The following is a 26,174-nucleotide window of genomic DNA, read 5'->3' as shown; positions in this document are numbered from 1 at the left end:
TAAGAGTTTATAAAGCCGTTTTCAGGCATATAGGCTTTAAAAAATCTCCTATGAATGCTTTATCCGGAAATTACTGGAAGACGTGCTTCCTAAAATGAGAGACTAAACAGAAAAGGACAATGACTTGGAATCCAGGAAACAAAGGGTCTAAAACAAAAGAGAGGCAAAGGAAATTCCAGAATGGTAGTAAAAGGATATCCCATGATGGCAAAAGCTTCAGGAAGCCTAGGCTGGAGTAGGTCTAGAATGTTCTGAAATTTATATATATATATATATATATATTATATATATATATTTATATATATATAATATATATATATAAAATCAATGAAATGCCCAATATATTTGACTATGTAAAGAGAAAACTTATACCAGAAGAGAGTAATTCAGAGTTGAATTAAATATAAATACATTAAAGAAAAAACAAAGAAATTGATGAATTTCAAGAAAAACAACATATCGTTCCAGAAAGAAAATATAAACCCAGTACTTTATCTGATCCAGCTGTAAACAGCATTTACATAGTCATAATCCTGTAAACATCAATCTAACCGAACTTATGAAATTTCTGGGTTGAGGTGAGAAAGGAAGAATGGTATGTGAGGCACAGCAGGAAAGTGTGCCAGTTCTTCATGTTCCATAAGGGGAAGCCAATAGAAACCCAAAACTCAAAACTAAAAGACGAGTTACATAAATATACAACTTGGAGATATGGAAGTAAATTCCAAAGGAATCTGCTCAAACAAAATAGAAAGCAATTGCCTCTTGGGTGTGGAAAATGACAGGATGAATGACTGCAATGTTTCATAATAAGCCTTTAGAACTAAATTAGCTCTCTAAATTAAGTGCTTGGAGCACACTGATAAAAGCAAAAACAAAATTAAAACAAACAATAGCCCTCCGGAGGCCTTGACACCAAAATGAAAAAGACTTGGTAGCTGAAGGACTTTAAATATGTTTTACATAGAAAATTGTAAGTGGCGCAATTACACTTCAAAGTTATGGGAGATAAAGGAGGTGAGTGGAGATTGGAAATATTCTAACTGCTTAGGTACAGTCTTCCTTTCCCTAAATGTATCTGCAGTGATTCAAAATAGAAGTTGCATATAAAGTATATAAAAAGTGTATACCTAGGCTAGACCCTGCCTGAAAATGTGAATCTCTTCTGCAATATTGCCCATGAAAACTATACATATTGCCTGGCACAGTGGCTCAGGCCTGTAATCCCAGCACTTTGGAAGGCCGAGGCGGGTGGATCACGAAGTCAGGAGATTGAAACCATCCTGGCCAAAATGGTGAAACCCTGTCTCTACTAAAAATACAAAAAATAGCCAGGCGTTTGGCACGTGCCTATAATCCCAGCTACTCGGGAGGCTGAGGTGGAAGAATCGCTTGAACCCGGGAGGAAGAGGTTGCAGTGAGCCGAGACTGCGCTACTGTGCTCTAGCCCGGCGACAGAGCAAGACTCTGTCTCAAACAAACAAACAAACAAACAAAAACTATACATACAATATGCCCACATCAGTGTGAGTTGAATTATTTTCCATGTTCGTTCATTTCAGTCACAAAACTATAGAACCTAGAATTCTGTTACTGTCAAGCTTATTCAATGATAGTATGGATTTGGTTTATTTGTGAAGATATATCTATATCTATACATATATGTATTAATTTTATAATACATATAGAAATATAAAGATAGTTATTTTACTTTATAATTTCTTTATGTATACACAATACTTGATTATATACATACACATCTATGTAATATGTTTATATGTATGTATATAATTAAGTACTGCGTATATATAAAATAAAGTGGGTAAAAAAGTATATATGTGTCTATAAAAATGTGTACATGTGGATGGATACACACGAGTGCATGCACAATTTACTGTGCCAGATATTTACATATATTAATTAATTTACTCCTCAAATTTTACAAAACTACCATTATCTCCATTTTCTAAAAAGATAAAATGGAGTTAGGCCCAGTGCATCCATGATTGAGAAGCAATAGAATAGTAAAGTTTTCAGAGAACAGGCTCTGGGGCCAGGCAACCTGGGTTGAGATCCCAGCTCGACCAGTTGGATCGGTAAGTCATCTAACCTCTCTGTTCCTCAATGTCCTCACCTGTAAAGTAATGCTAGCAATGGTGCCAACCTTACAGTATACTTGGTAGAATTTAATAATTCAATACATGTAAAGTCGCATAAAATAGTGGCTGGTACACAGAGTATATATATTAGGGATATTGTTGGTATCATTTGTGAAAATAGGTTTTAATCCATTCTCTACAGATCCCAACTTCTGAACACAGGTGCACACAAGTACATGTTCTCATGTGTATATACAAAATCATTCTTGTTTTGAACTAGGGAGAAATGTCTAAAAAAACCTATATTCTAACCTTGATCTTTTCCAGTTGGAAAAAAAAAAAAAAAAAACAGACTACCAGTACATCAAAATTGTAAAAGCTACAAACAATTCCTTTTATTCTTTTCTAAGGAATTGTTTGTGGTTTTTACAATTTTGATGTACTGGTAGTCTGTTTTTTTTTTTTTCCAACTGGAAAAGATCAAGGTTAGAATACAGGTTTAGTGCCTGTAACTAACTCTGGTTAGTTACAGGCATAAATGCAGCTTAAATTTCTGTGTCAAAATCCTTGACAAATTATATCAGACACAATTTCATTTTTCCTTTTCATATTTTGAACTTATATTAGGTCAGTCAGATAACTTCTATCAAACAGTAAAATTAATTTTTGTTGTCATACTCATTTTAAAATATTTTGTTTGTTTGTTTGTTTTGAGATGGAGTCTTGCTCTGTTGCCCAGGCTGGAGAGCAGTGGTGCACTTTTCAGCTCACTGTAACCTCTGCCTCCCTGGTTCAAGCGATTCACCTGTCTCAGCCTCCTGAGAAGCTGAGATGACAGGTGAGCACCACTATGCCTGGCTAATTTTTGTATTTTTAGTAGAGACAGGGTTTCACCATGTTGGTCAGGCTGGTCTTAAACTCCTGACTTCATGATCCGCCTGCCTTGGCCTCCCAAAGTGCTGGGATTACAGGCGCAAGCCACCACACCCGGTCTACAATTTTTACAGTGACGTGTGGTGCCATGAAACCAATGAGTGCTTAACAGTTCTTTGAATTGAACTTTTGTAAAAGCAATAATAAAGTGATTTTTTTCTTTTTATATCTTTACCTCTTTACTGTTAATAATGGGTATTAAGAAACTTTCTAAAAAGACAATATTTGCTTTTACATTAAATATTTCCAATAATTTTTACTTTGGGAAAAATTGATTTTTAAAAAATTTTCACATCTAACTTTTGTCGATCTAATAAAGACAAAAAAGCAATCTTCTCCAACAAAGCCAATCAATTTATTGAGTTGCTTATATTTTGGAAAGTATTAAACTTTCCAAAATAAAAGCAGTTGAAAAACATAGGAAAAGATACTTTTGATTACTCAGAGTAGGTTTAGGGAAAATATACTCTCTCTACATGTAAAACTTAACACCCTCTTACCTTCAACTTTACAAAGAGAGGACTTTGTGATATATATTACCTAAACAAAACAAAAAGCCTACATCTAACTCACCACAAAGAGAAAAGGCAATTGTTTTCCAAACTGTCTTTCTACATAAATGCTACTGAAAAATAATTTTTACATTAAAAGAATTGTAATGTTTTCCCTGAACACTTGCACCTAAGTTTTTTTTTTTTTTTTTTTGCACAAGCAAGCAGATTATCACCCAAGAATTAGAGAACCCCCCGCAATAAGAATCTGCTACACTGAGAGAAAAGTGTAAACAATATAAAAATTATTTAACTTACCCTTCTCTTAATTTACAACAAAAAACTCAGATAGTTTTTTCATAAGTAACATTCAACATAATTTAGAACCACAAAAATCAGATTTGCTTATCTTGTAAAATTAATACAACCTGTGATTCATCTCCTCCCAACTAAAAGCTATTTCAAAATATAACATACTTTACTGGACATTTTAATATTTTTTAAACATGGTGCCTTTTGATGCCTATCTACATGCTACATAGCCAACACTTCAATAAACAAAAAGTTTGATGAAAGGCCTACGTTCACTAAATGATAAATGATAAACTCCAGTCTCTATCCTGTCAAATACTGAACTCTGCAAGCTTTCAGTGCTAAGTATCTTTATGGCAGTTGTTTATTTTTCCTTTCTCAGTGATTGGAGGTTTAAAAATATTACGTTACCTATAGTTAGTAAATAAGGGAATTCCAGTGCCAAATATTTGTACAAGATAATGGAACAGCCATCCTTCTGTTAAGAATCCATGTGGACTGAAATATTAACAACCCCAAGAGTACTTGCTGCTGAAAACACATATACACATAGAGCCTCTGTTTCAGCTGTTTTAGTCGTAGCAGAAACGTACTTGGTAATTTCTGAAGGCCAATCATTCACCATGTTCAGTATCTCTCTACATTTTTTTTTAAAGTCAGTAGAATCAGGTCAGGAAAAAATAAATTAGGTTTAGGAAAAAATAAATTAGAACTATAGACCAATGGTTAAAGCAACAGTCTTGTCTTATAGACCACCCCAAGCCCATCAGTATCAATAACTACTCAGGACATGCAGAAATATAAGCTCAGATTAAAAAGTTATGGTCCTTTGAGCATGCTTGTACTTGAATAAATATTGAAGATTCTTTCTAAAGTTGTATTTTGATTTATTCTCCTTTTCAGGTTCATTTTAATAAATGCTGAGCTAATTTCTACATTAAAGTTGTTGGTGAAATTCAAATTATTAAGGGTTTGCTTCAAGTTGCTGTTCAAACTACTAGACAGAGAAATGTGTTATGCCAGGATGTGTTGGTCTGCCTGAGGGCTACAAGTTCCCAGAGTCAATGATGTGCATCATGAGAGGTAAGGCACTGAGGGTCAGTCAATAAAACATCTAAACTAGATGTTTAATAAAACATCTATACTAGAGAGGTCACCAAATACATGACGTCTGTTGCCCGGTAAGCTAAGTCAGCTAACGTATGGAAGTTCAGCCCTATCTCAAAAGATTTACTGGCTGTTAACTGGTTTCTGAAAAGAATATCTATACAGATTATTGAACCATTCCTAAGAATGTGAGACAGGGGTCCCCATTACCAAAACCCATATACAAACATGCAAACAGGAAGGAGCCTTAACAATATCCCAAGCAACAAAGCCAAATAATACCACACACAATTCTGACCCTTATGGTGCCTCTCACTCAGACCTAGTCAAATGTGCCCAGATCCTTCCCAAACAAGAGAAGGAAATGAGTTCACTATAGTCAGGCTGGAGTGCTGTGGTGTGATCTTGCTCACTGGAACCTCCCCATCCCAGGTTCAAGCAATTCTCCTGCCTCAGCCTTCCAAGTAGCTGGGACTACAGGAGTGTGCCACCATGCCCAGCTAATTTTTGCATTTTTAATAGAGATGGTATTACACCATGTTGGCCAGGCTGGTCTTGAATCTGGACCTCAAGTGATCCACCCACCTGGGCCTCCTAAAATGCTGGGATAACAGGTGTGAGCCACCGTGCCCGGCCGGTAGTCAGCATCTTTATGAAAACACTTCCATAAGACAAATTAGAAAACGAGAAGTTTTAAAAGATATTGATTAGGCAGAAAGAAAACTCGTACTATAATATCTGTCAATAACTTTTTAACTTATCTGTAACTCTACGTCTGTGAAAGCATCAGAGTGAGTTAGATCCTTCCAAATCACATTTTTGTTTCCAACAAGATATATACTTTATTTTTGCATATTCTCCAGAATAAACACAAACCCTATTTGTTAAAAAGAGTATTAAAGTTTCCTTTAAATTTTACAAATGTATATATATAAATATTTACAATTAAACAGCTTGTTCTTTTCTTTGATGAATATATTTATGCAAATACACTTTTTCCTAAATCATAAATATTTTTATTCCCACAGAAAACAAGTGTAAGAACACTATTATTTGTGAATTCACAGCCATGCTCAGTGTTCAGAGAAGGAAAACGATGTATAAATAGTAATAAAATTATTAAATTCTCAAAGTTGCCAAAACATCCATAATTCGTTCTAAATTATACAAGGAAGTTTGAATTAAGTACAAATTGCAGAATAATTGTAAAGAAATGCACTTTTCTTACAATAAATATTTGAATGTAACAATGTTGAAAAGTAAAGACCTGCTTTTATAAACAAATCAATGATGATGTGAGAAAAGCATATCCATTATCTCAAAGTAAATGTTTTTAACATCCTTGAAAAGTTTATTTGTAAAAATTTGTTCTCAAAGTTTGTCTAAGCAGTTCTACCACAGTCCTCTGACACTAGTTAATTATTTATGAAGTCTTTTCCCTGGGGCTGAAAAATCACTGCAGCGTTCCAAAGAACGAATGTTGTAACCCTCAGCAAGTCCTCTTGGTGCTGACTTGTATCCCTAAACTCACCTTAGCCCAACATCCAATGTCTAGGTACCTAATTTAGCTTGGTTGCTATATTTTTAGTATCAAATGTGAACTAAAGACATCTAGATTAATAGAAGTTTATTTATAATGGGCAACTGGAAAAAATGTAAAACATTAGGTGGCCTTCCCCACATGAGTACCTTTATACTCATCAATAAAGGCATATTGTCAGAATTGAAGCATCTCCTCCATTCTCTCTTCTATCATTAAAAAGGGTTATCAAAATGTGATACTCCCTTACTTGGCCCAGAGTAACAAGCCCAGGTATTCCTTCCTCCCAGGTAAATGAGCAAATGGTCCAGGAGTAGGGAATAGACACTGCTACCAGGGATACATAGCAGAAGACAGATCAGCTTGTGCTTCTGCTCACACAACTTCAGATCACAGAGTATGCATGACATTCAATTTGGCCCCAGCTCACACAGCCAAGTCTCAGTCCTATCTGGTACATATCTAAAGCATGACATACACGTGACCTTCTCCAAACCCACTGTGAGCTTTCCAGTGTTATCACAATTGTTCCTTCCACCAGCCTTTGGGTCCTCTAAAGTGCCTTTCTCCCCTGGCCCACTGTCCACCAACCACTGCTCCTTGCCCTTCTCCATCACATCTCAGCTCAAACACTTCCTCATGTCCCTTTGTTAAATGTTCTTAATAGAAGACTATTGCTCCTTAGAGGTTTTTTTTTTTTTTTTTTTTTTTTTGCAGTACCTTTAAAAATGCAAAGAGAGAACTTTTGGAATGAAAATATTTTCATAATAAAAAGTAAAAAATATTTCTGTCTCACTAGAAGTTCTCAGTCAGTGTTTCAACTCACTTTGCTTTTATACAGAATGTGAAACTGTAAAATATTTTAAGTGTTTGTTTACTGGAAAAGACATTGCAATGATTCATATTTTACTTAATTAGAAATGATTTTTAAGTTGGTACCATCTAATAAAAGTCTGTTAGTTTATTAATTCTAGAATTTTATTAATATTCTTCTTAAAGATAATGTTTCTAAAATGTCATCATTTTGAGGAAATTTGTTGTTTCTAAAGTTTAAAGTTTTAAAGCTAAAATAATGGCAATATAAAGAAAATTCAGGAATAAGCACTTATTTTGGAATAATTCAAACTTATTGCTTAACAGAAATACAAAGTGATACAACTACTGTGTTAATACATTTTAAATACTATTTAAATTATTGTTTCTGTCATCTAAGCTGAGAAGATTTGTCTTAACCTGAGCATGTAACCTGAGCCTATCACCCTTTCTCTGAAAAAGGGAAAAGACATACGGATTACAATTCTGAAATTGTACGTTTTTAAAATGTATATAGTTTCATGAAAAAAAAAAACTTAATTTAATTCACAATCTTATTTAAGCAACAACTTCATTAAACATTGCACATAACATAAATACTAACCATGAGTTTTTTCTAAATATTCCATCTGAAAGCTGCTTTTCTCACTGGCTTAAATGACTTAATTATCTCAAGTATTTTTGTAAATATCTCAGATATTTACAAGTATTATCTGCCTTCTTGTTTTAACTCTCCATACATTTAGGGACACTGCTTCCTGAGACATCTGCTTTTAAATGAATGTTTTCTGATTTATGTTTGCCAAAGGAAGTTAGTAGAGAGACATGTGGAAGTAAATGAGAAAATTAAAACACTGCACAATTGCTGAATTCACCTCAAGGAAGCATTTGCTGAAGTGGTGACCATATTCACGAGTGGAATGAACATTTCAATAACATGTGCTGCCAGAAAAATACCTGATTTTGAACTTTGCACAAACTCAGGACAGTCACCAAATCAATGGATAGAGAATTATTTGGCTTATATTTAACTAAAATTATCTCAAATGTAGTATCTAAAAACTATACATAATAAGGTTTAAAATGCTTCCTATGACATAGTACACCATATAAAAACATGAATCATTCATATTTCAAACCCTGAAGTAAGAAAAAGGTCCAATGAACAGCCAAAATCCTGTCATAAAGACCCAACACAAATGCTATGAATATCACACAGCTGTCCTGGGCCCCTCTTTCTGAAACGATATTTACTTTTAAAGACATCTGCTGACATACTTTCCTGGGCATTAAAAACCATAAAATACTTAGAAGTAAATTTAACTGAGGAGTTAAAAGAGCTGAATGCTGAAAATTATAAAATACTGATGAAATAAATTGAAGATGACACAAATAAATAGAAAGATATGCCATATTCATGAATTAGAAGAATATCGTTAAAATGTCTATACTGTCCAAAGTGACCTACAAATTCACTGTAATCCCTACCAAAACTCCAATGTCATTTTTTACAAAAACAGGAAAGAAAAAATCCTAAAATTCCTATGATACTACCAAAGTAACCTTGAGCAAAAGCAGCAAAGCTGGAGGCATCATGCTACTTGATTTCAAGACGTATTAGAAAGTTATAGTAATCAAAAGAGCAAGGTATTAGTATAAAAACAGACATAGCAACTAATGGAACAAGACAAAGAGCCCAGAAAGAAATAAACTGACACATTTGCAACCTATTGATTTTTTGACAAAGATGCCAATAACACACAATAAGGATAGAAAATATCTTTAATCAAGGGAAAAAAACTGTATATCCATATGCAGAAGAAGAAAATTAGATGCTTTATCATCTAATCAAAGTCTGTTATTTTATTTGTTTCACACCATAAACAAAAAACAACAAAAATTTATTAAATATTTAAATGGAAAACCTGAAACTGTAAAAAAAGGAGAAGACAATGTACGAGAAGAGCTCTAGGACATTGATCTAAGCAATGATTTTTTTAAATATAACCCCAAAATCACAGGCAAAAAAAAAAAAAAAGCAGAAATAGACACCTGAGATAATATTAAACTAACAAGTTTCTGCATAGAAAAAGAAACGATTAGAAGAATGAAACTCATGGATGGGGAGAAAATATTTGCAAACCATATACCTGTTAAGGGGCTAATATCCAAAACGTATAAGGGATGCAAACAACTCAGTATCAAGAAAGTAAATAACCCAATTAAAAAGTAACAAAGGACCTGAACAGACATTTCTCAAAAGATGACATGCAAATACCCAACAGAGGACAAACAGATTTTTTAAATGCTTAATATCACTAACTTTTAGGAAAATACAAATTCAAATCACAATGAAATATCAATGCATAGCTCTCAGAATGTTTACTATCAAAAAGAAAAAAGATAACAAATGTTGGCAAGGCTATAGGGGAAAAAAGTCCTGGTACACTGTTTGAGTAAATATAAATTAGTACAGTCATTATGGAGAGCAGTATGGAGGTTTTCAAAGCATTAGAAATTGAATGACCATATAATCCAGCAATCCCACATCTGAGTATACAATCAAAGGAAATGAATAGAAATGCCAAAGAGATATCTGGATTCTCATTTCTCTCTCTCTCTTTTTTTAAATTGCATTTTAGGTTTTGGGGTACATGTGAAGAACATGCAAGATTGCTGAATAGGTACACACATAGCAGTGTGGTTTGCTGCCTTCCTCCCCATCACCTATATCTGGTATTTCTCCCCATGTTATCCCTCCCCAACTCCCCACCCCCTGCTGTCCCTCCCCTATTTCCCCCCAACAGACCCCAGTGTGTAGTGCTCCCCTCCCTGTGTCCATGTGTTCTCACTGTTCAACACCTGCCTATGAGTAAGAACATGCGGTGTTTGATTTTCTGTTCTTATGTCAATTTGCTGAGAATGATGGTTTCCAGATTCATCCATGTCCCGACAAAGGATACGAACTCATCGTTTTTGATGGCTGCATAATATTCCATGGTGTATATGTGCCATATTTTCCTGTCCAGTCTATCATTGAGAGGCATTTGAGTTGGTTCCAAGTCTTTGCTATTGTAAACAGTGCTGCAATGAACATTCATGTGTCTGTGTCCTTGTAATAGAACAATTTATAATCCTTTGGATATATACTCAGTAATGGGATTGCTGGGTCAAATGGAATTTCTATTTTTAGGTCCTTGAGGAATTGCCACATTGTCTTCCACAATGGTTGAACTAATTGACACTCCCACCAACGGTGTAAAAGTGTTCCTATTTCTCCACATCACAATAGTCAATATATAAAAGTAACCTAAGTATCCATCAACATGAATGGATAAAGAAAATGTAGTCCATGTATACAACAGAATACTATACAGCCCTAAAAAAATAGATAATCTGTTACTTGCAGTAACATGCGTGAACCTGGAGGACATTATGTTAAGTGAAGTAAGCCAGCACAGAAAGACAGATACCGCATGCTCTCACTTATATGCGGAACCTAAAAAAGTGTTATCTCAGAGAAATAGAGAGTAGAATGGGGGTTACCAGAGGCTGGTAGGGTGAAAAGGAGGTTGGTAAAAGGATGATTAATGGGTACAAAGTTTCAGTTAGACAGTAGGAATAACTTTTAGTGACCTATTACATAGCATGGTGACTACAGTTAATAATAAGTTGTGTATTTCAAAATTGTTAAAACAGTAAACTTTAAATGTTCTCATCACAAAAAATAAGTGAGTGCAGCAGATATGTTAATTAGTTTGATCTAAGAATCCCACAATGTATACATACATCATCAAAATATCAAATTGTACCCCATAGATATATAATTACTACTTGACAATTACAAATGAAAAATTTTAAATTACAACTTTAAAAGAATTCTAGTTAACAAGTCAAATAAAGTACATGTATTGAGTAGTTACGTTTCTATGAAAAATGTATACATGCCAAATAATTTTTCATTTCCTGATGTCAAGCAACACAAACATTACTATCATGTAATCTTTCTCCATAATTCTATCTCAGCAAGGGCTACTGATTTCAGCCACTTTCATCCAGCCCCAGAGTCTTACTTAGTTCATAATGGGTTCTGAAAGTCATAATGTAATCACTAATGGGGCTTTCTATTATCTCCTGCTTAAATATGAATTATCATTTCATCCCAAGCTGGAAACGCCCATTGGTTCTTTACAGTCCAAAGAATAACATCTGACTTTTTGATAAAGATCTTCACAACTGGACTTCACTTCATTTGCTTCTCACTGTGCACCAACACCACAGCCACACTGACTTTCTAAGTTTTGCCTAAACTTGCCCTATCCTTTCACTCCTCAGTGTTTATACACACTCTTCATGTTGCTCTAAATCCTCTTCCTTCCTCATCTCCACCAGGAAACTCTTATGTATTTTCAACATCCAGTTCAAATAAAGACTCTCCTGTAAAACATTCTGGAAGTCTCCATTTGCTCCCGATTCTGGGTTCCCACAGCAATTTATTTACACATTTCCTATTACGTTTTGCTTTGTAATTTTCTTTCTATTCACCCCTTTCATCTTTGTTCTCTCAAGCATCTATCACAGATGGGTACTCAATACACAATTAAGGAGGGCAAAAGAAAAGAAAAGGAGAATGGGAGGTGAGGAAGGTAAAAGGGAAAAGAGAAACTGCTTGATTCTTTGACAAGATAAGCAAAAATGATAACTAGAATAGAAATTTAAAAGTTCGTTTTATAATAAGCATAGCAAAAGATCATATTTTAAAAAATTAAATGACTACCAAATGCCTTGGAGTAATAAATGAAGCATAGCTAAGTCTTCTAGAAACAATGCCAGTAATTAAATGCATTATAACGGTATTGTGGTTTAGTAAAACATGCATGGTCTTTGAGGATAGGCTGCATTTGAATGCTAACGACAGAAACTACCAGCTGTGTATCTTTGAGGATGCTACTCTTCCTCTTTTGTAAAATAAGTCTAATGGAGTTGCTATGAGTATTTTCTGAGAAAACAAAGGTAAAATATTGGGCAAATATACAGTCCATGAGATGATGAATCTTCATTTAGAAATAAAGTGTAGGCTACCGACCAAAAACATAAAATAATAAAGACATACAACTTAATATGTTAATTTTAACTTAATGACTTATGGCTAGCTATATAATTATAAAATTCATGACTATATAAGAGAAGGCCTTAAAACAGAGGACCCTTTAGAAAATAAATTACACTTAAATATATTCTGTTTTGCATTATGATTTTAAACAAAAAAACTTAGGAGAAGTTTCTCCATGGCCATTAAAAATAAACTTGATGGCCGAGTGCGGTCGCTCACGTCTGTAATCTCAACACTCTGGGAGGCCAAGGTGGGCAGACCATGAGGTCAGGAGTTCGAGACTAGCCTGGTCAGCATGGTGAAATCACATCTGTACTAAAAATACAAAAATTAGCTGGGTGTGGTGGCGGGTGCCTGTAATCCCAGCTACTCTGGAGGTTGAGGCAGGAGCATGGCTTGAACCTAGGAGGCGAAGGTTGCAGTAAGCCAACACCCTGACATTGTACTCCAACTTGGGCAACAGAGCAAGACCCTGTCTCAAAAAAAAAAAAAAAATTAACTTGATTTCCACTAAGGAAAGCATTCAGATCTGGTTCAATCACTCTATATTACAGAAAGTTTTAAAAATGCAAATGTGCAATCAATAGTTACATGCAAAGTCTCTGGAAAAATAACATTGAACAAAAAAGCACTTCTTTAAAAATGATTCATTTGTATTAAATACATAAGGTATGTCCAACTTAATTTCTGACAAGTGCATGACTACTTGTGGTTTGCTGGCAGCTGAGCATGTATTTGCATCACATCCTGACAAATGATGCTCTCCTGACAGTGACATTCAGCTGCTGTCAACATCATAAACACGTCTGTTCAATCTGTTTACACTCCCCCTGAGCTGGCACCGCTTCCCTAATGCCTGTGTTAATAGCAAGGTGGAACTGCAGTAACAAATGAATTTCATTTAGTTTACAGCTAAAGCCTTGGGAAGTACCCTTTCAGGCTTAAAACCAATTTCAATTTAGCTTCAATTTCTCTTTTAAAGAGAGAAGAGATTTCCGCTACTGAAATTACTGTGAAAGGCATGGCATATTCCAGTTTCCTTTCTTAGTCATTTTTGGCTTGTTTTCTCATCATAATTAGAATTTCATTGTCTTAATCTCTTCATACAAATACATAAAAATTTCTGTTCTATGATAGTTTCACACTTACTAAGAACAAATCTAATAAAAGTATGTTAGCCAGATAAAGCAAATAAAAATATAGGATGTACATTTCAATTTAAATTTCAATGAATAATATTTTAGTATATGTATATTCTAAGCACTGCATGGGACATATTAATGCTAAAATATTATTCATTATTTATCTGAAATTGAATTTAATTGGGCACCTTGTACTTTTTTTGGGCACCTTTAATTAGGGTGTTTTAACAACTTACATCTATTAATCTATCATTCAAAAGAAGGATGAAATTCATGACCAAGGTTTCTCAGAAATATTTTCCAATAGGTGGCTTCTTAGCTTATAGAGGTTTTCTGTTGCTTTTTGGTGAGGGCTGGGGGAATGTGGGTTATAAAGACCTGTTTTGAGGGAGGCTTACTCACTTTTTCTTGATCAGTCTGTTGAATAATGACATTTTTACTTTTCCTTGAACAGCACAACAGCCCAGCTGCCAGATCTTTCTTTCTTTCTTTTTTTTTTTTAAATAATCATTCAAGAGATATGGCAGCTCTCTGAGATACCAAATGTCTTTTGAAAAATAGCTTTCTCACACTAATCTGTTTTACAGGTCTTAAAAGTAAAACAAGACTTTGAATACAGAGAAATGGACAAGTTGGATGAATGCATTCTGCTTGTTTAAATATTTATATCTAAAATAAAAGAAACCTCCTTAAAAATTGTTTTTAATTAGGATAAAAGGCTAAAGGGCACACACAAAACATCTGTGAGTTGCTTTGCAAATATTTGCCAAAGACCTTACATTATGTCACATTTTGCACTATTTTACCACCCACCCCCCATGAGCCATTCACCTTGTAATCTAATCCTGTCTAACAGCCAAATTCCTCTTTTAAAATCTCACTCTCATCACTGCCTTCCAGGCAACATCATTTATCTAATGTGCTGGTCATTCCTACTTTCACTATTCTAATTTACTGTCTGTTATTCGATGATTTAACAAATGCTTATTAAAGCAATGAGCAAGGTGAATGGTTCATATTACTAAGCTGTTTGTAGTCTGGGCTGATTATTAAAAAGAAAAGGAAGTTTATAATAAGGGAAATATACTAGACTTCAAAAGTTGAGAAAAGTCTATGAGACATCAGTAAAGGCCCAATGAGAATGGGCTTCACAATCAGGAATGCTGAGGTCTGAATCCAAGCTCCAACCCTTATTGCGGAATGACTTTAGGCACATTAATGACCTCTCTGAACCTCATTTAATAATTACCTACTTCAGATAATTTTTGTCAGGTTTAAGATGAAAATGTTTTATACTTTACAGGACACATTTTGAAACACTTAGGAAAAAATCAGCTATTATAGAGTAAAATGGCAAAATTGTTACAAATATTGAAACTAGACTGCCATAGTCTGAATATTAGATCCTCTCTTTGCTAGCTGTGTAGACTTAGGCAAGTCACTTTATCTCTCTATGCCTCATTTCTTCATCTATATTAACTGAATAATAAGAGTAATTCAAAGTTTTAGTACAATTTTATACTTAGCAGAGAGGATAAAATAGATTAACTCATGTACAACAACTCTTCCTTTAAAAAAAAATCAGGTAAAACTCTATGGTGTCTGGTACTGTAAGTACTCAAGAAATGTTAACTACTTCAATTACCATCCTTGTCATTCGTATTATTTAAAGAGGTAGCACTTCAGATAAGTCTTCATGGGCTAGTAATACTTAAATGAAAGAACTGAGAAGGAATTTCTGGCTAAGAAGACAGCAAAAATAAAAGTAGAGAAGAATGAAGCAAGAAAGTTTGTTCAGGGTTCAGAAAATAGAGAACCAGAGAATAATAAAGCAGATAAGAAAGCAAAAATTGGCAGATAAAGGCTTAATTGTAGAAGGGCTTGGCACACATTTGTGGTGTTGGTATACACTCCATTACCCAATAAATAGTCTCTCAGAGTCTCGAAATGGAGAAGTAACGTGATGGCAGTCACATAAGAGAAACCTGGCAGCACTGATTTTGAGTAGATTCGGAGGTGACAACAGAGGCAGAAAGATGAGTTGGGGGCTCTGCACCTGTCTGAGCAGGAAGTTATAAAAGCCTGAACTTGGGCATCCCAAAGGAGAATAGAAGAGAGGACCAGTTCCCAAGATTGTAGAATCTGAACTGAGAGGACTTGGCAGTTGTCAAGAGGAGGAGGAGGTGAGGAGGAAAGTGAAAAAGAAATTTCCTGAGAAATAGACCAGATGCAAATTGGTTGTGAGTGACAGATACATGGGAGTTGAGACCACAGATTATTCTTTAGCAAGGGGGAAGCTGTGTTGGGTCCAGACAGAGTAAGGACCAGACACGTGCATGAGAAGAGAGGCAGCCCAAAGAGAATGGGGAATGAACTGCCAAAGGCAATCAACAGGAAGGAGGAACCAAGAGACAGGTGTCACCTAGGGACATAAGAAACAGCAAAGCGTAAAAACACGCTTTGTAAAGAGTACATTCAGGAAGCAAAGTACGGAAAACGCAAATCAATCTATGCTCACCATCCTCCCAGAGGGTGGCACTGACCCTTTCAGGCTGAGTTAGAGCTCTTCCTCTCAGGCCTCAGAGCACCCAGTACAAACCCTATTAGAGGTCTTATCTAATAAAGACAGGTCAGATGACAAAAACTGGTGGTACATATGCTCAGTAAGTGTTTGGAGAATGAATGAATGAGTAAATTGGTGACCTTTAAAACCTTAGTCCTCCACGCCACTTTTGCATTATAATGCTTTTTCCAGTATCACAAACTGGACTCTCATTCACAAGTCTAAGATTCACCCTACTTCAAGTAGTAGGCCACAATACTTTGTGGTTTGTCAGTTTGCTTTACTAGCATTTAAGCAGCCTAAGGGAATACATAAAGAGTTTTCAAAATGTGTTTCCAAAGCCTTTGTGGTTCCATGAAATACCTGAGCCTACTTGCCCTGCCTCCCTCCCGCATCCTATTGCATAGGGACTGCTCAGAATAAACGTTGGGAGGAGGAAGGCAATGGCAGGCAGACTTTAATTGGTTACACAAGTGAGACATCATCATGAGACTGCATTTTAAAAAAAGAACTCTGAGACTTTTTACATATAGCTTGAAATACGTTATACTTTACTCAAATTATAGAATGTTCATGTAAAGTAAGTCCTTTTGTTCATGTTTAAATTATTGCCTAAATACCTAAAACTGCAAAATAAGATCCCAAAACTTCCCACCATTTTCCCTTTCCCTGTATACACATATGAAGAGAAGTAAAGCAGTAGAGATGTTTCCCCATCTCTGAGTGCGGTTTATTCTCTACAGCATTTTGTGTTTTCCAATATTCAACCCGAACAGTTATCCTCCAAGAAGCTAAGTAATACATTAACACAGGTTATCCTGTGAAATTCAACGCTTTAGTCTAACTTCACACTAAGATTCTGTTTTAATTGGCTTGGTATGGGAGCCAGTCAAGCACGAGTGTGTGGGAGCTGGCTCCTGGAGCTAATTTATGCTCATCTGTCCCCAGCTCCACATGCAGTGATTTCATGTTGGTAACTTAAAATTGACCATGCTGGGAGAATTTACCCCCACAGAAATCCTCAAATGCTATGAATCTGAGCATTTTTTTCTGCCCAGTGATCCAGCTTACCAGTACACCATTCAAATTGTTTAAGTTCCTTACATGAAATTAATGCACAGCTAGGGCTGAGACCTACTACAAAGAAAGCATATACTCAATGCATTAGTTTTCCAGCCTTGTATGTCTGCAACTATATGTTAGCAATCTCACTATCTGGTGCCACTAGTATATATTTTACACATTAGGTAAGTGTTCTTCTAAAAATATCTATATAAACAGTATTTTTAATCAACTCAATTTTTTAATGTTAAAAATGTTTGCGAATTTTTGAATTAAAAGACTAGTCACAGAATTTGAATGGTGAAACTAATTTAAAAAGTACCTAGTGCAACTCTCAGAGTTAAAACCAAAAAAACTAAGATTATTATGACTTCTTAGTTCCAGTCCCAAGAGGACTTTTTGAGTGCTAATAAGGACAAGGACACTAGAAAGAACTCACACTTTAAAATGAAAATGTCAACACTTAGCTGGAGTGAAATAATTAAATTGCTTATATATATTTCCATACCTCATCATCTGAGTACAGCAAATACATGTATTCAAACAATCTCGTGAAAAGAAAGCTTCCCTTCTTATAGGATGTTGTTACTGGTATCACTGCTCCCTAATCTTGTGAACTGGTTAAAAATAATACATTTCTTTAATCTTTTTAACTGTAACAAAGAGAAAATATAACATCATACCCATGCAAGAAGCAACAGATTTCTTTTCACTGTTCCACAATATCCTAACATCCCCACAATGATAAGGAAACAGCAAACAGCAATCATGACCGGATGAACCACAGGAAAGTAAGTCAAAATGACTGCTTCCTCTACCCTGAAAGAAGAAAAATAATGCCATATTAGCAATAAAATATAATGCAAATGCACCCAAGACCTAGTACAAGACACAATTGTGATTTGTGTTAATAATTCTTTAAGTCATGATGCTTGAAGACTAGTGACTGTATTATTTTCAAAGTCACTGTGCTATTGTTTCTATGTTTACTTGCTTGCCTGCTTTATTTTTGGTTTTGCAGTGTTTGTCTTTTTTTTTAATACAACTGATAGCTTTCCTACCCCAACTCATTTAATACACAATATAGAGGATCTTGATAAAAAGTTCATCTGTTACTATCTCTGACACCTTGGCCTAAGTAAATCACATGGGATCCTTTGCTATTTCCCAGCTGGGAGGAATCTCCTTCCTTTTCTCTAATCTTTGACCCCATGTGCACTATGTTTCTATTCCCTGACAACTGATCCTCCCCCACAATGTGAAAGACTGCTATGCAAAGGGAAATCAATCTACATTAAAAGAAAGGAAAAGGTAGCAGTGATTTTTGCTGGAACACAATGAAAAATTCATTAACCAAAACCAGAACTAATGATACAAATTAAACATTATTAAGCTAAGTTCCTCTGTGTTAAGGACTTGACAAAAATGTTTTTCATTTAATCCTTACCACAATTCAGATGTCATATATCATAATACAATCTCCATTTAAAGATTAGGGAGTAAAAAGTAATTTGTCCCCTGTAATGTTAGTACATCAAACCTTGAAATTAAAAAAAAAAAAAAAAAATCATTGTGGTGTATGGTTTTCATTAACCTAAGAATATGAAGGTAAGAAGAAGCTGACAGTAATTTTCTTAGAAAAAGTAACTATGCTGGTTTTTTACACACACATATGACATGGCTGACACACACACGGCCAGGAAGACAGGCAACTGGTATTACTATATCCAGAAATGTCTGTATAATCATGCTGCCACCTGATCCCATTTAGGACCAGAGGCACACCTTAAGGAGAACTCTGGAGGATAAAAGTGTCTGTGACAAAGGTTGCTATGGGTAGGAAAAACTTTTCCAAAAGATCAAGAAGAACACTACCATATAAACAGCTAACAGCAAAGTTATTTAAAATTAGGATGAAAAAATTCAATCAATAATTATAAAGTATACCTTGTTTCTGCAGTTAAAGTCAGAACATTATTTAGGTAGTCCCTCATCCAAGCAGAAACTGCCAACACACTGATGGACATTAACTGGGGAGAAAAAAGTACAAACTTGTTACCAAGGATTCATGTAACATTTGCTGCAGGATTAATAATAGAAAAATTAAGGATTTTCTTACATATCTTTTCCAATTACCATTTGCTACTTTTTGAAATTTACTATTACTATAAATATCAGCCATTCCATTTTGCAATCATGTCATGGGCATCAAATAGAATACCACCTAAATGAGATATAGAAAACTAGACTATTAAGTGGCTGATCTCACATTCAGGACAGAAACTGCACAAGATGAGGAGGCCCCAGAACAACTAAATTATCAAATATATAAGATGCGTCTAAAACACATTGTCATTCTTAAGGGCAAGAAAGTAATTAAATACTATTACTGAACAATTAAATATTGTCAAAAAAGTCACAGGTTCTAATTTCAAATGACTTCTATTGGCTAAAATTCTAACAATGTAAGCATTAAAATGATAGTAATAGTAATATATTAAATGCAATCCTTTAAAACATATCTGGCCGGGCGCGGTGGCTCAAGCCTGTAATCCCAGCACTTTGGGAGGCCGAGGCGGGTGGATCACGACGTCGAGAGTTCGAGACCATCCTGGTCGACATGGTGAAACCCCGTCTCTACTAAAAATACAAAAAATCAGCTGCGCATGGTGGCGTGTGCCTGTAATCCCAGCTACTCAGGAGGCTGCGGCAGGAGAATTGCCTGAACTCAGGAGGCAGAGGTTGCGGTGAGCCGAGATTGCGCCATTGCACTCCAGCCTGGGTAACAAGAGTGAAACTCCATCTCAAAAAAAAAAAAAAAAAAAAAACATATCTGAAGTCCTAAAGTATATAAACTCATACTAACACATGTATGTGCTAAAGTATATAAACTCATAATGAACACAATTCTCTGGTCATCTTTGTAGAAAGTTGAATACGCAACTCATTATTCAGAACTGACAAGAATCTATCATTTCTATTTATCCTACTTTTCCTGTACAAACTAAACGAAGAAACAAGAACTTGATGAAAGTTTTTATGGAAGAATTTCTGCTAATATTTGCAGAAAGCATTCTAGAGCATCACATCACCATTTAACAACCCTATCTGAAATAACGGATCTCTAGAAAAAAAGATCCTCAATGGTTGCAAATTTATCAGATCATTGGTTCTCAATCCTGTCTACACATTAGAATCACTTAAGACTCAAAAACATTACTGAGCACAGGTCTATCCTGGACTAATTCTAGGGAGTGGGGCTTGGGCATTAGAAATGTGTAACAGCTTCACAGATATTCTAACAGGTAGGCAGGGCTGAGAACCACTACATTAAATGAAAGACTGCTGGGAAGTCACAATGGAGAGAGTGGGTGGATGATACAGACCCCACTGGTTACTCTTAGTGTCACAAAAAGAGACACTAGGCATAATGTGTCTCCCAACATGTTGTGGTCACAAGCACACAGAAATTCTTATGAAGTATTTTCACTAGAAAGTTGAACTTGAATCTTATCAAGCCTCCCACACTATTAGTTGATAGAAAATACATGAAATAGATTTAAACATGCGAAATGCCATGATGGGAAGCAATTAGCAAAATCAAGCATATGAGAAACTTTACAGGACAAATGATATTTTTTCTTGAATTAAAAAAAAAAAACTGGCAAGTAAAAACAAAAAGGAAAGAAGGAGAAACTCATATAGATTAAAACAGATTTAAGAGATTACCCCATGCAATACATTAATCAGGTTTGGATACTTATTCAAACAAATCAAGTACATAAAAACATTTATGACACAAATAAGGAAAGTTTAACCCTGAATGAAGGTTTGGAAATATTTAAAAAACTACTTTGATAATTTTAGGAATGATAATAGGTTAAGCTATTTTTTAAAAGGTCTTTATTTTCTAGAGCTAAACACTGAAGTAATTTTAAATAAAATATATTAGATATCTATACTGTAAGAAAAAAAATGAAACATAATGATGAATGGGATATGGTTTAATAATTAATCATGACCAGCAGAAGTTAGGTGGGAAGTAGAGAAAGGCATGTTGATAATTGTTGAAACTGGGTAATGAATAATTGGGGATTAATTATGCTGTGTTTTTCTACTTTGGTATATGCTTTAAATTTTTTCTTAATTGAAAAATTAAAAGAAACACACTAAACAAGTTGAGAAGAAGTCCTCTTGGGAAGCTTTTCTAAAAGCTGCATTTATTAACCCCCAAGTTCTGAATGTCTTTCCAATTTTGTTGGAAATCTTTTTGAAATGTGTACCTATCTTCTTAAGTACAACGTAAAATTCAAGTTACCCCGATTTTTAATAGTTTCTAGCATCGTAATGAACATCAGTTACCATTATGTGCTATAGCTTTAGCTTTAAATGCTGATATAATGAATATATAGAAAGTAGAAATGAGTCTGCACTAACTCAAGTGGTGGCCTGCACGGAAGTTCCCAAGGTAAACAGAATGTGAGGACCTCTACAGCTCTTGAACAGTAAATTATGGCTATCTGCTTGGAAAATCAGCTAGTGAAGTCACACTTCCATCATGCATTACAAACATTTACTCAACAATTACTATGTGCCTTGGATTGGGCAAGATTCAGACACTGACAACAAATAAGAGAAATAAGATCCAGGCCTTCTTGGGACTTCTTGGGGAACACAGGCAATAATTATACAAAGAAGATAATTACAAAAATATTCTGTGGAAGGTCTCTCAGCTCCTGAGTGATAGAGCTGGGATTAAAATTCGACCTGTTGGGCTTCAGAGCTGTCTCCCAAGTTTAGAAATGGGCATGGTATGTTCACAGAGGGTGAAAAGACGGCATGTAGAATTCCTTTTTAGAAAGAAGGGCAGTGGGTCTCCTGTAGCAGTCAGGTTCAGTCTAAATGTCTGAACTACTTTCTTTGATGAATGGGGATTCAACGGTTCTTAACCTATAAATACAAGTGTATTTCAACATAATTAATTTCGTTTGTAAGCCAATACATTTTATTTTGTGGGTTGAAATACAGATTAATATTAACATTAATTAATACGGATTAATATTCTGAGAATTGGCTAGGTTTATGAGACTACCAAAAAAGTCAATGGCCTATAAGATAGGTTAAGAACCCTGGGACCACAGTCAAGGGTAGAATTAGAACAGTTATTATTATTCTCATTTCTGTTGGAAATGAACAGATTAAACTTCATAAAAGTTACAAGTGGATCAGCCGCAGTGAATTAGCCATGTTTCTTGCTTCTTTTGATGCATGCATTAACATCTGTTTTGCATGCATATGCCAGATATATCCTGCTCTGGAGAACCTTAAAATGTGCCTGAGTCACCTTGCCTTGGCATCCTGCCTCCCTCGTTGCTTGCTCTGTTCTCAAGAGGAGATGCTCTCTCAGGAGTGCACTTTTCAAATAAAAACCATGCAATCCAGAATCCACACTCCTAATTACCTCCTTATAGGGCTCTCCCACTTAGGGCCAGTATATACCTGCCTTAATCACTCCAAGGCCAATTGTTCAAACTGGCCAATCCTAAACCCACTTACCTGCCTCACCCATTTCTTCCCATGGAAACCACGGTATATAACTTGCCCATAGTCCCCATCTCTGCCTTGTGACTGACCCTAATGTTTCCCTTCTTGGTCTCCTATAATGAGACGTGTATTCCATGTCTTGGGATTTATGAATACAATAAACTGTCTTCTCAATAGCAGCCATCTCCTAATCTGTTGGACTTAGCACACCTAACTGACAGCAGAACATATTAAAACACATGGAGCAGAGAACTATTGGCTCTTTGATGAAATCTGTGGGCACGGGTTCTCCCTCTACCTGGCTATCTGTGGGTCTTTGCACACCTTTTAAGTATTGCCAGGACAGAAAATTCTATTAATGTGGTGTATTAGTCCATTCTCACACTATTATAAATATCTGAAACTGGGTAATTTATGAAGAAAAGAGGTTTAATTGGCTCATGGTTCCTCAGACTGTACAAGAAGCATGTCTGGGGAGGCCTTAGGAAACTTAATCACAGTGGAAGGGGAAGCAGGCACATCTTACATAGCTGAAGCAGGAGGAAGAGAGAGCAGAGGAAGGTGCTACCCATTTTCAACCAACCAGATCTCATGAGAACTTACTCACTACAAGAACAGCAAGGAGAAAGTCCGTCCCCATGAAACAATCATCTCCCACCAGGACCCTCCCACAACACTGGGGATCACAATTCGACATGAGATTTGGGTAGGTACACAAATCCAAACCATATCATTCAACCCCTGGCCCCTCCCAAATCTCATGTTCTTTTCATATTCTAAAATATAAATAATCATGCCTTTCCAACAGTCCCCCAAAGTCTTACTTCATTCCAGCATTCGCTCAAAACTCCACAGTCCAAAGTCTCACTTGACACAAGGGAAGTCCCTTTTGCCTATGAGACTGTAAAATCAAAACTTACTTGGTTACTTCCAAGATACAATGGGTATTCCCACTCCAAAAGGGAGAAATTGGCCAAAACAAAGAGGCTACAGGCCCCATGCAAGTCCCAAACACAGGAGGGCAGTCATTAAATTGCAGAGCTCCAAAATAATCTCTTTAATTTCATGTCTCACATCCAGGAAACACTGATGTAAGAGGTGGGCTCCACGGCCTTGGCCAGCTCCACCCCTGTGGTTCTGCAAGGTACAGTCCCTGTGATTGTTTTCTTTCCCAGGCTGCCATTGAGTGCCTGCAGCTTTTCTACGCACACAATGCAAGTTGTCAGTGGGTCTGTTCTGTGGTCTGGAGGAAAGTGGCCCTCTTCACACAGCTCCACTAGGCAGTGTACCAGCAGGGACTCTGTGTGGGGGCTCAAACCCCACATTTCCCTTCTGCACTCCCCTAGTAGAGATTCTACATGAGGTCTCTGCCCCTGCAGCAGACTTTTGCCTGGATATCCAGCCATTCCTATACATCCTATGAAATCTAGGTAGAGTCTCCCAAGCTTCAACTGTTGCCCTCTATGCAACCCACAGACTTAAAACCACATGGAAGCTGCCAACGCTCAAGGCTTGCACCCTCTGGAGCAGCAGACTGAGATGTACCTGGGCCCCTTTAATCCACAGCTAAAGCTGAAGCAGCTGGATCACAGAGAATAGTGTCCCAAGGTTGAACTGGGCTGCAGGACTCTGGGCCTGGTTCACAAAATCATTCTTTCCTCCTAGGCCTTCAGGCCTGCGATAGGAGGGTCTGCTGTGAAAGTCTCTGAAATGCCTTTGAGGCATTTTCCTCATTGTGTTGGATATTAATATTCAGCTCCTCTTTGCTTATACAAATTTCTGCAGCCAGCTTGAATTCCTTTCCAGAAAATTAGTTTTTCTTTTCTACCACATTGTCAGGCTGCAAATTTTCTAAACTTGCATGATCTGCTTCCCTTTTAAGTATAAGTTCCAGTTTCAGAACATTACTTACATATATGACCATATACTTTTAGAAGCAACCAGGGCAAATCTTAAACACTTTGCTGCTTAGAAATTTGTTCTGTTGGCCAGGCGCAGTGGCTCTCACCTGTAATCCCAGCACTTTGGATGGCCGAGATGGGTGGATCATGAGGTCAAGAGATCAAGACCATCCTGGCCAACATAGTGAAACCCTGTCTCTACTAAAAATACAAAAATTAGCTGGGCATGGTGGTGTGCACCTGTAGTCCCAGCTACTTGCTTGAACCTGGGAGGCAGAGGTTGCAGTAAGCCAACATCAAGCCACTGCACTCCAGCCTGGTGCTTGGCAACACAGCAAGACTCTGTCTCAAAAAAGAAAAAAAAAAAAAGAAATTTGTTCTGTCAGATTGCCCTAAATCATCATTTTCAAGTTCAAAGTTCCACAGATACCTAGAGCAAGGGCACAATGCCACAATCTCTTTGCTAAAGCATAGCAAGAGTGACCTTTACTCCAGTTCCCAATAAGTTCCTCATCTCCATTTGAGACCACCTCAGCCTGGACTTCATTGTCCATAAGACTATCAGTATTTTGATCACAACAATTTAATGAGTCTCCAAGATGTTCCAAACTATTTCTGTCTTCTTCTGAGCCCTCCAAACTGTTCAAGTTTCTGCCTGTTACTGAGTTACAAAGTCACTTTAAATATGTAGGTATTTTTATAGCAATGTCCTGCTCATGATACCAATGTTCTATATTAGTCAATTCTAGCACTGCCATGAAGTAATAACTGAAACTGGGTAATTTATGAAGGGTAGAAGTTTAATTGGGTTACTGTTCCACAGGATGTGCAGGAAGCATGGCTGAGGAGGCCTCAGGAAACTTTCAAACATGATGGAAGGGGAATCAGGTACATATCTTACATGGCCAGAGCAGGAGTAACAGAGAGCAGGGGGAGGTGCTACACACTTATAAACAACCAGATCTCTTGAGAACTCACTCTCTATCATGAGAACAGCAAGGGAGAAGTCCATCGCCATGATCCAATCGCCTTCCACCAGGCCCCTCATCCAACATTCGACATGAGATTTGGGCAGGGATCCCAAATCCAAACCATATCATGTGTTCCTTTATTTCGTTATCTAAAATTATTTTACAATTATAAAAACCTCTCTTTATCACTCTTCAAAGTAATGACTGCTGTTGGTTTCTCTCTTCTCTACTGGCTCTATAGGCCGTTTAGCCAATTTTCAATAACATAGCTCTTAGTGATGTCAATACATTATTTCATCCTTCATAGTGTACAATTCATTATCAGTGTAGTTACTAAACCTAGTTCTTCCATTTTCAACAACAAAAAAAAGTGTGTATCTTTTAAATGGTATATTCCAAAACATTTCTTTTATGGCAGGATGATCAAAAGCCTGGCTTTGAAGTCATTCTTCCATTCAAAAATTAAATATTGGTGACCTGCTCTTTGCTAGGCACTGTTCTATGTGTTAGGGATATGTTGATGAATAGTAACAGACACTACCTCTGTGGTGCTATTAACTAAGTGAAGAAGACATAGGTTAAT

At 36.1% G+C, this 26,174-nt stretch overlaps 1 protein-coding gene across 7 annotated transcripts in view; it reads right to left on the bottom strand.

The window, feature by feature from the left end:
* TSPAN12 (tetraspanin 12) overlaps window positions 1–26,174 on the bottom strand; it is a 171,361-nt gene that overhangs the window by 41,646 nt on the left and 103,541 nt on the right. For all 7 annotated transcript variants that reach the window (XM_074379160.1, XM_074379159.1, XM_074379161.1 and 4 more), the window contains 2 exons: window positions 19,123–19,205; window positions 17,859–17,994 (listed from right to left, as the gene is read on the bottom strand). In XM_074379160.1, coding sequence (XP_074235261.1) covers window positions 17,859–17,994; window positions 19,123–19,205 — 219 coding nt within the window. The remainder of the gene's footprint in view (window positions 1–17,858; window positions 17,995–19,122; window positions 19,206–26,174) is intronic.

This window comes from Saimiri boliviensis, chromosome 10, assembly GCF_048565385.1.
Source record: "Saimiri boliviensis isolate mSaiBol1 chromosome 10, mSaiBol1.pri, whole genome shotgun sequence".
Lineage (NCBI taxonomy): Eukaryota > Metazoa > Chordata > Mammalia > Primates > Cebidae > Saimiri > Saimiri boliviensis.
This window is presented reverse-complemented; position numbering and strand designations above follow the sequence as displayed.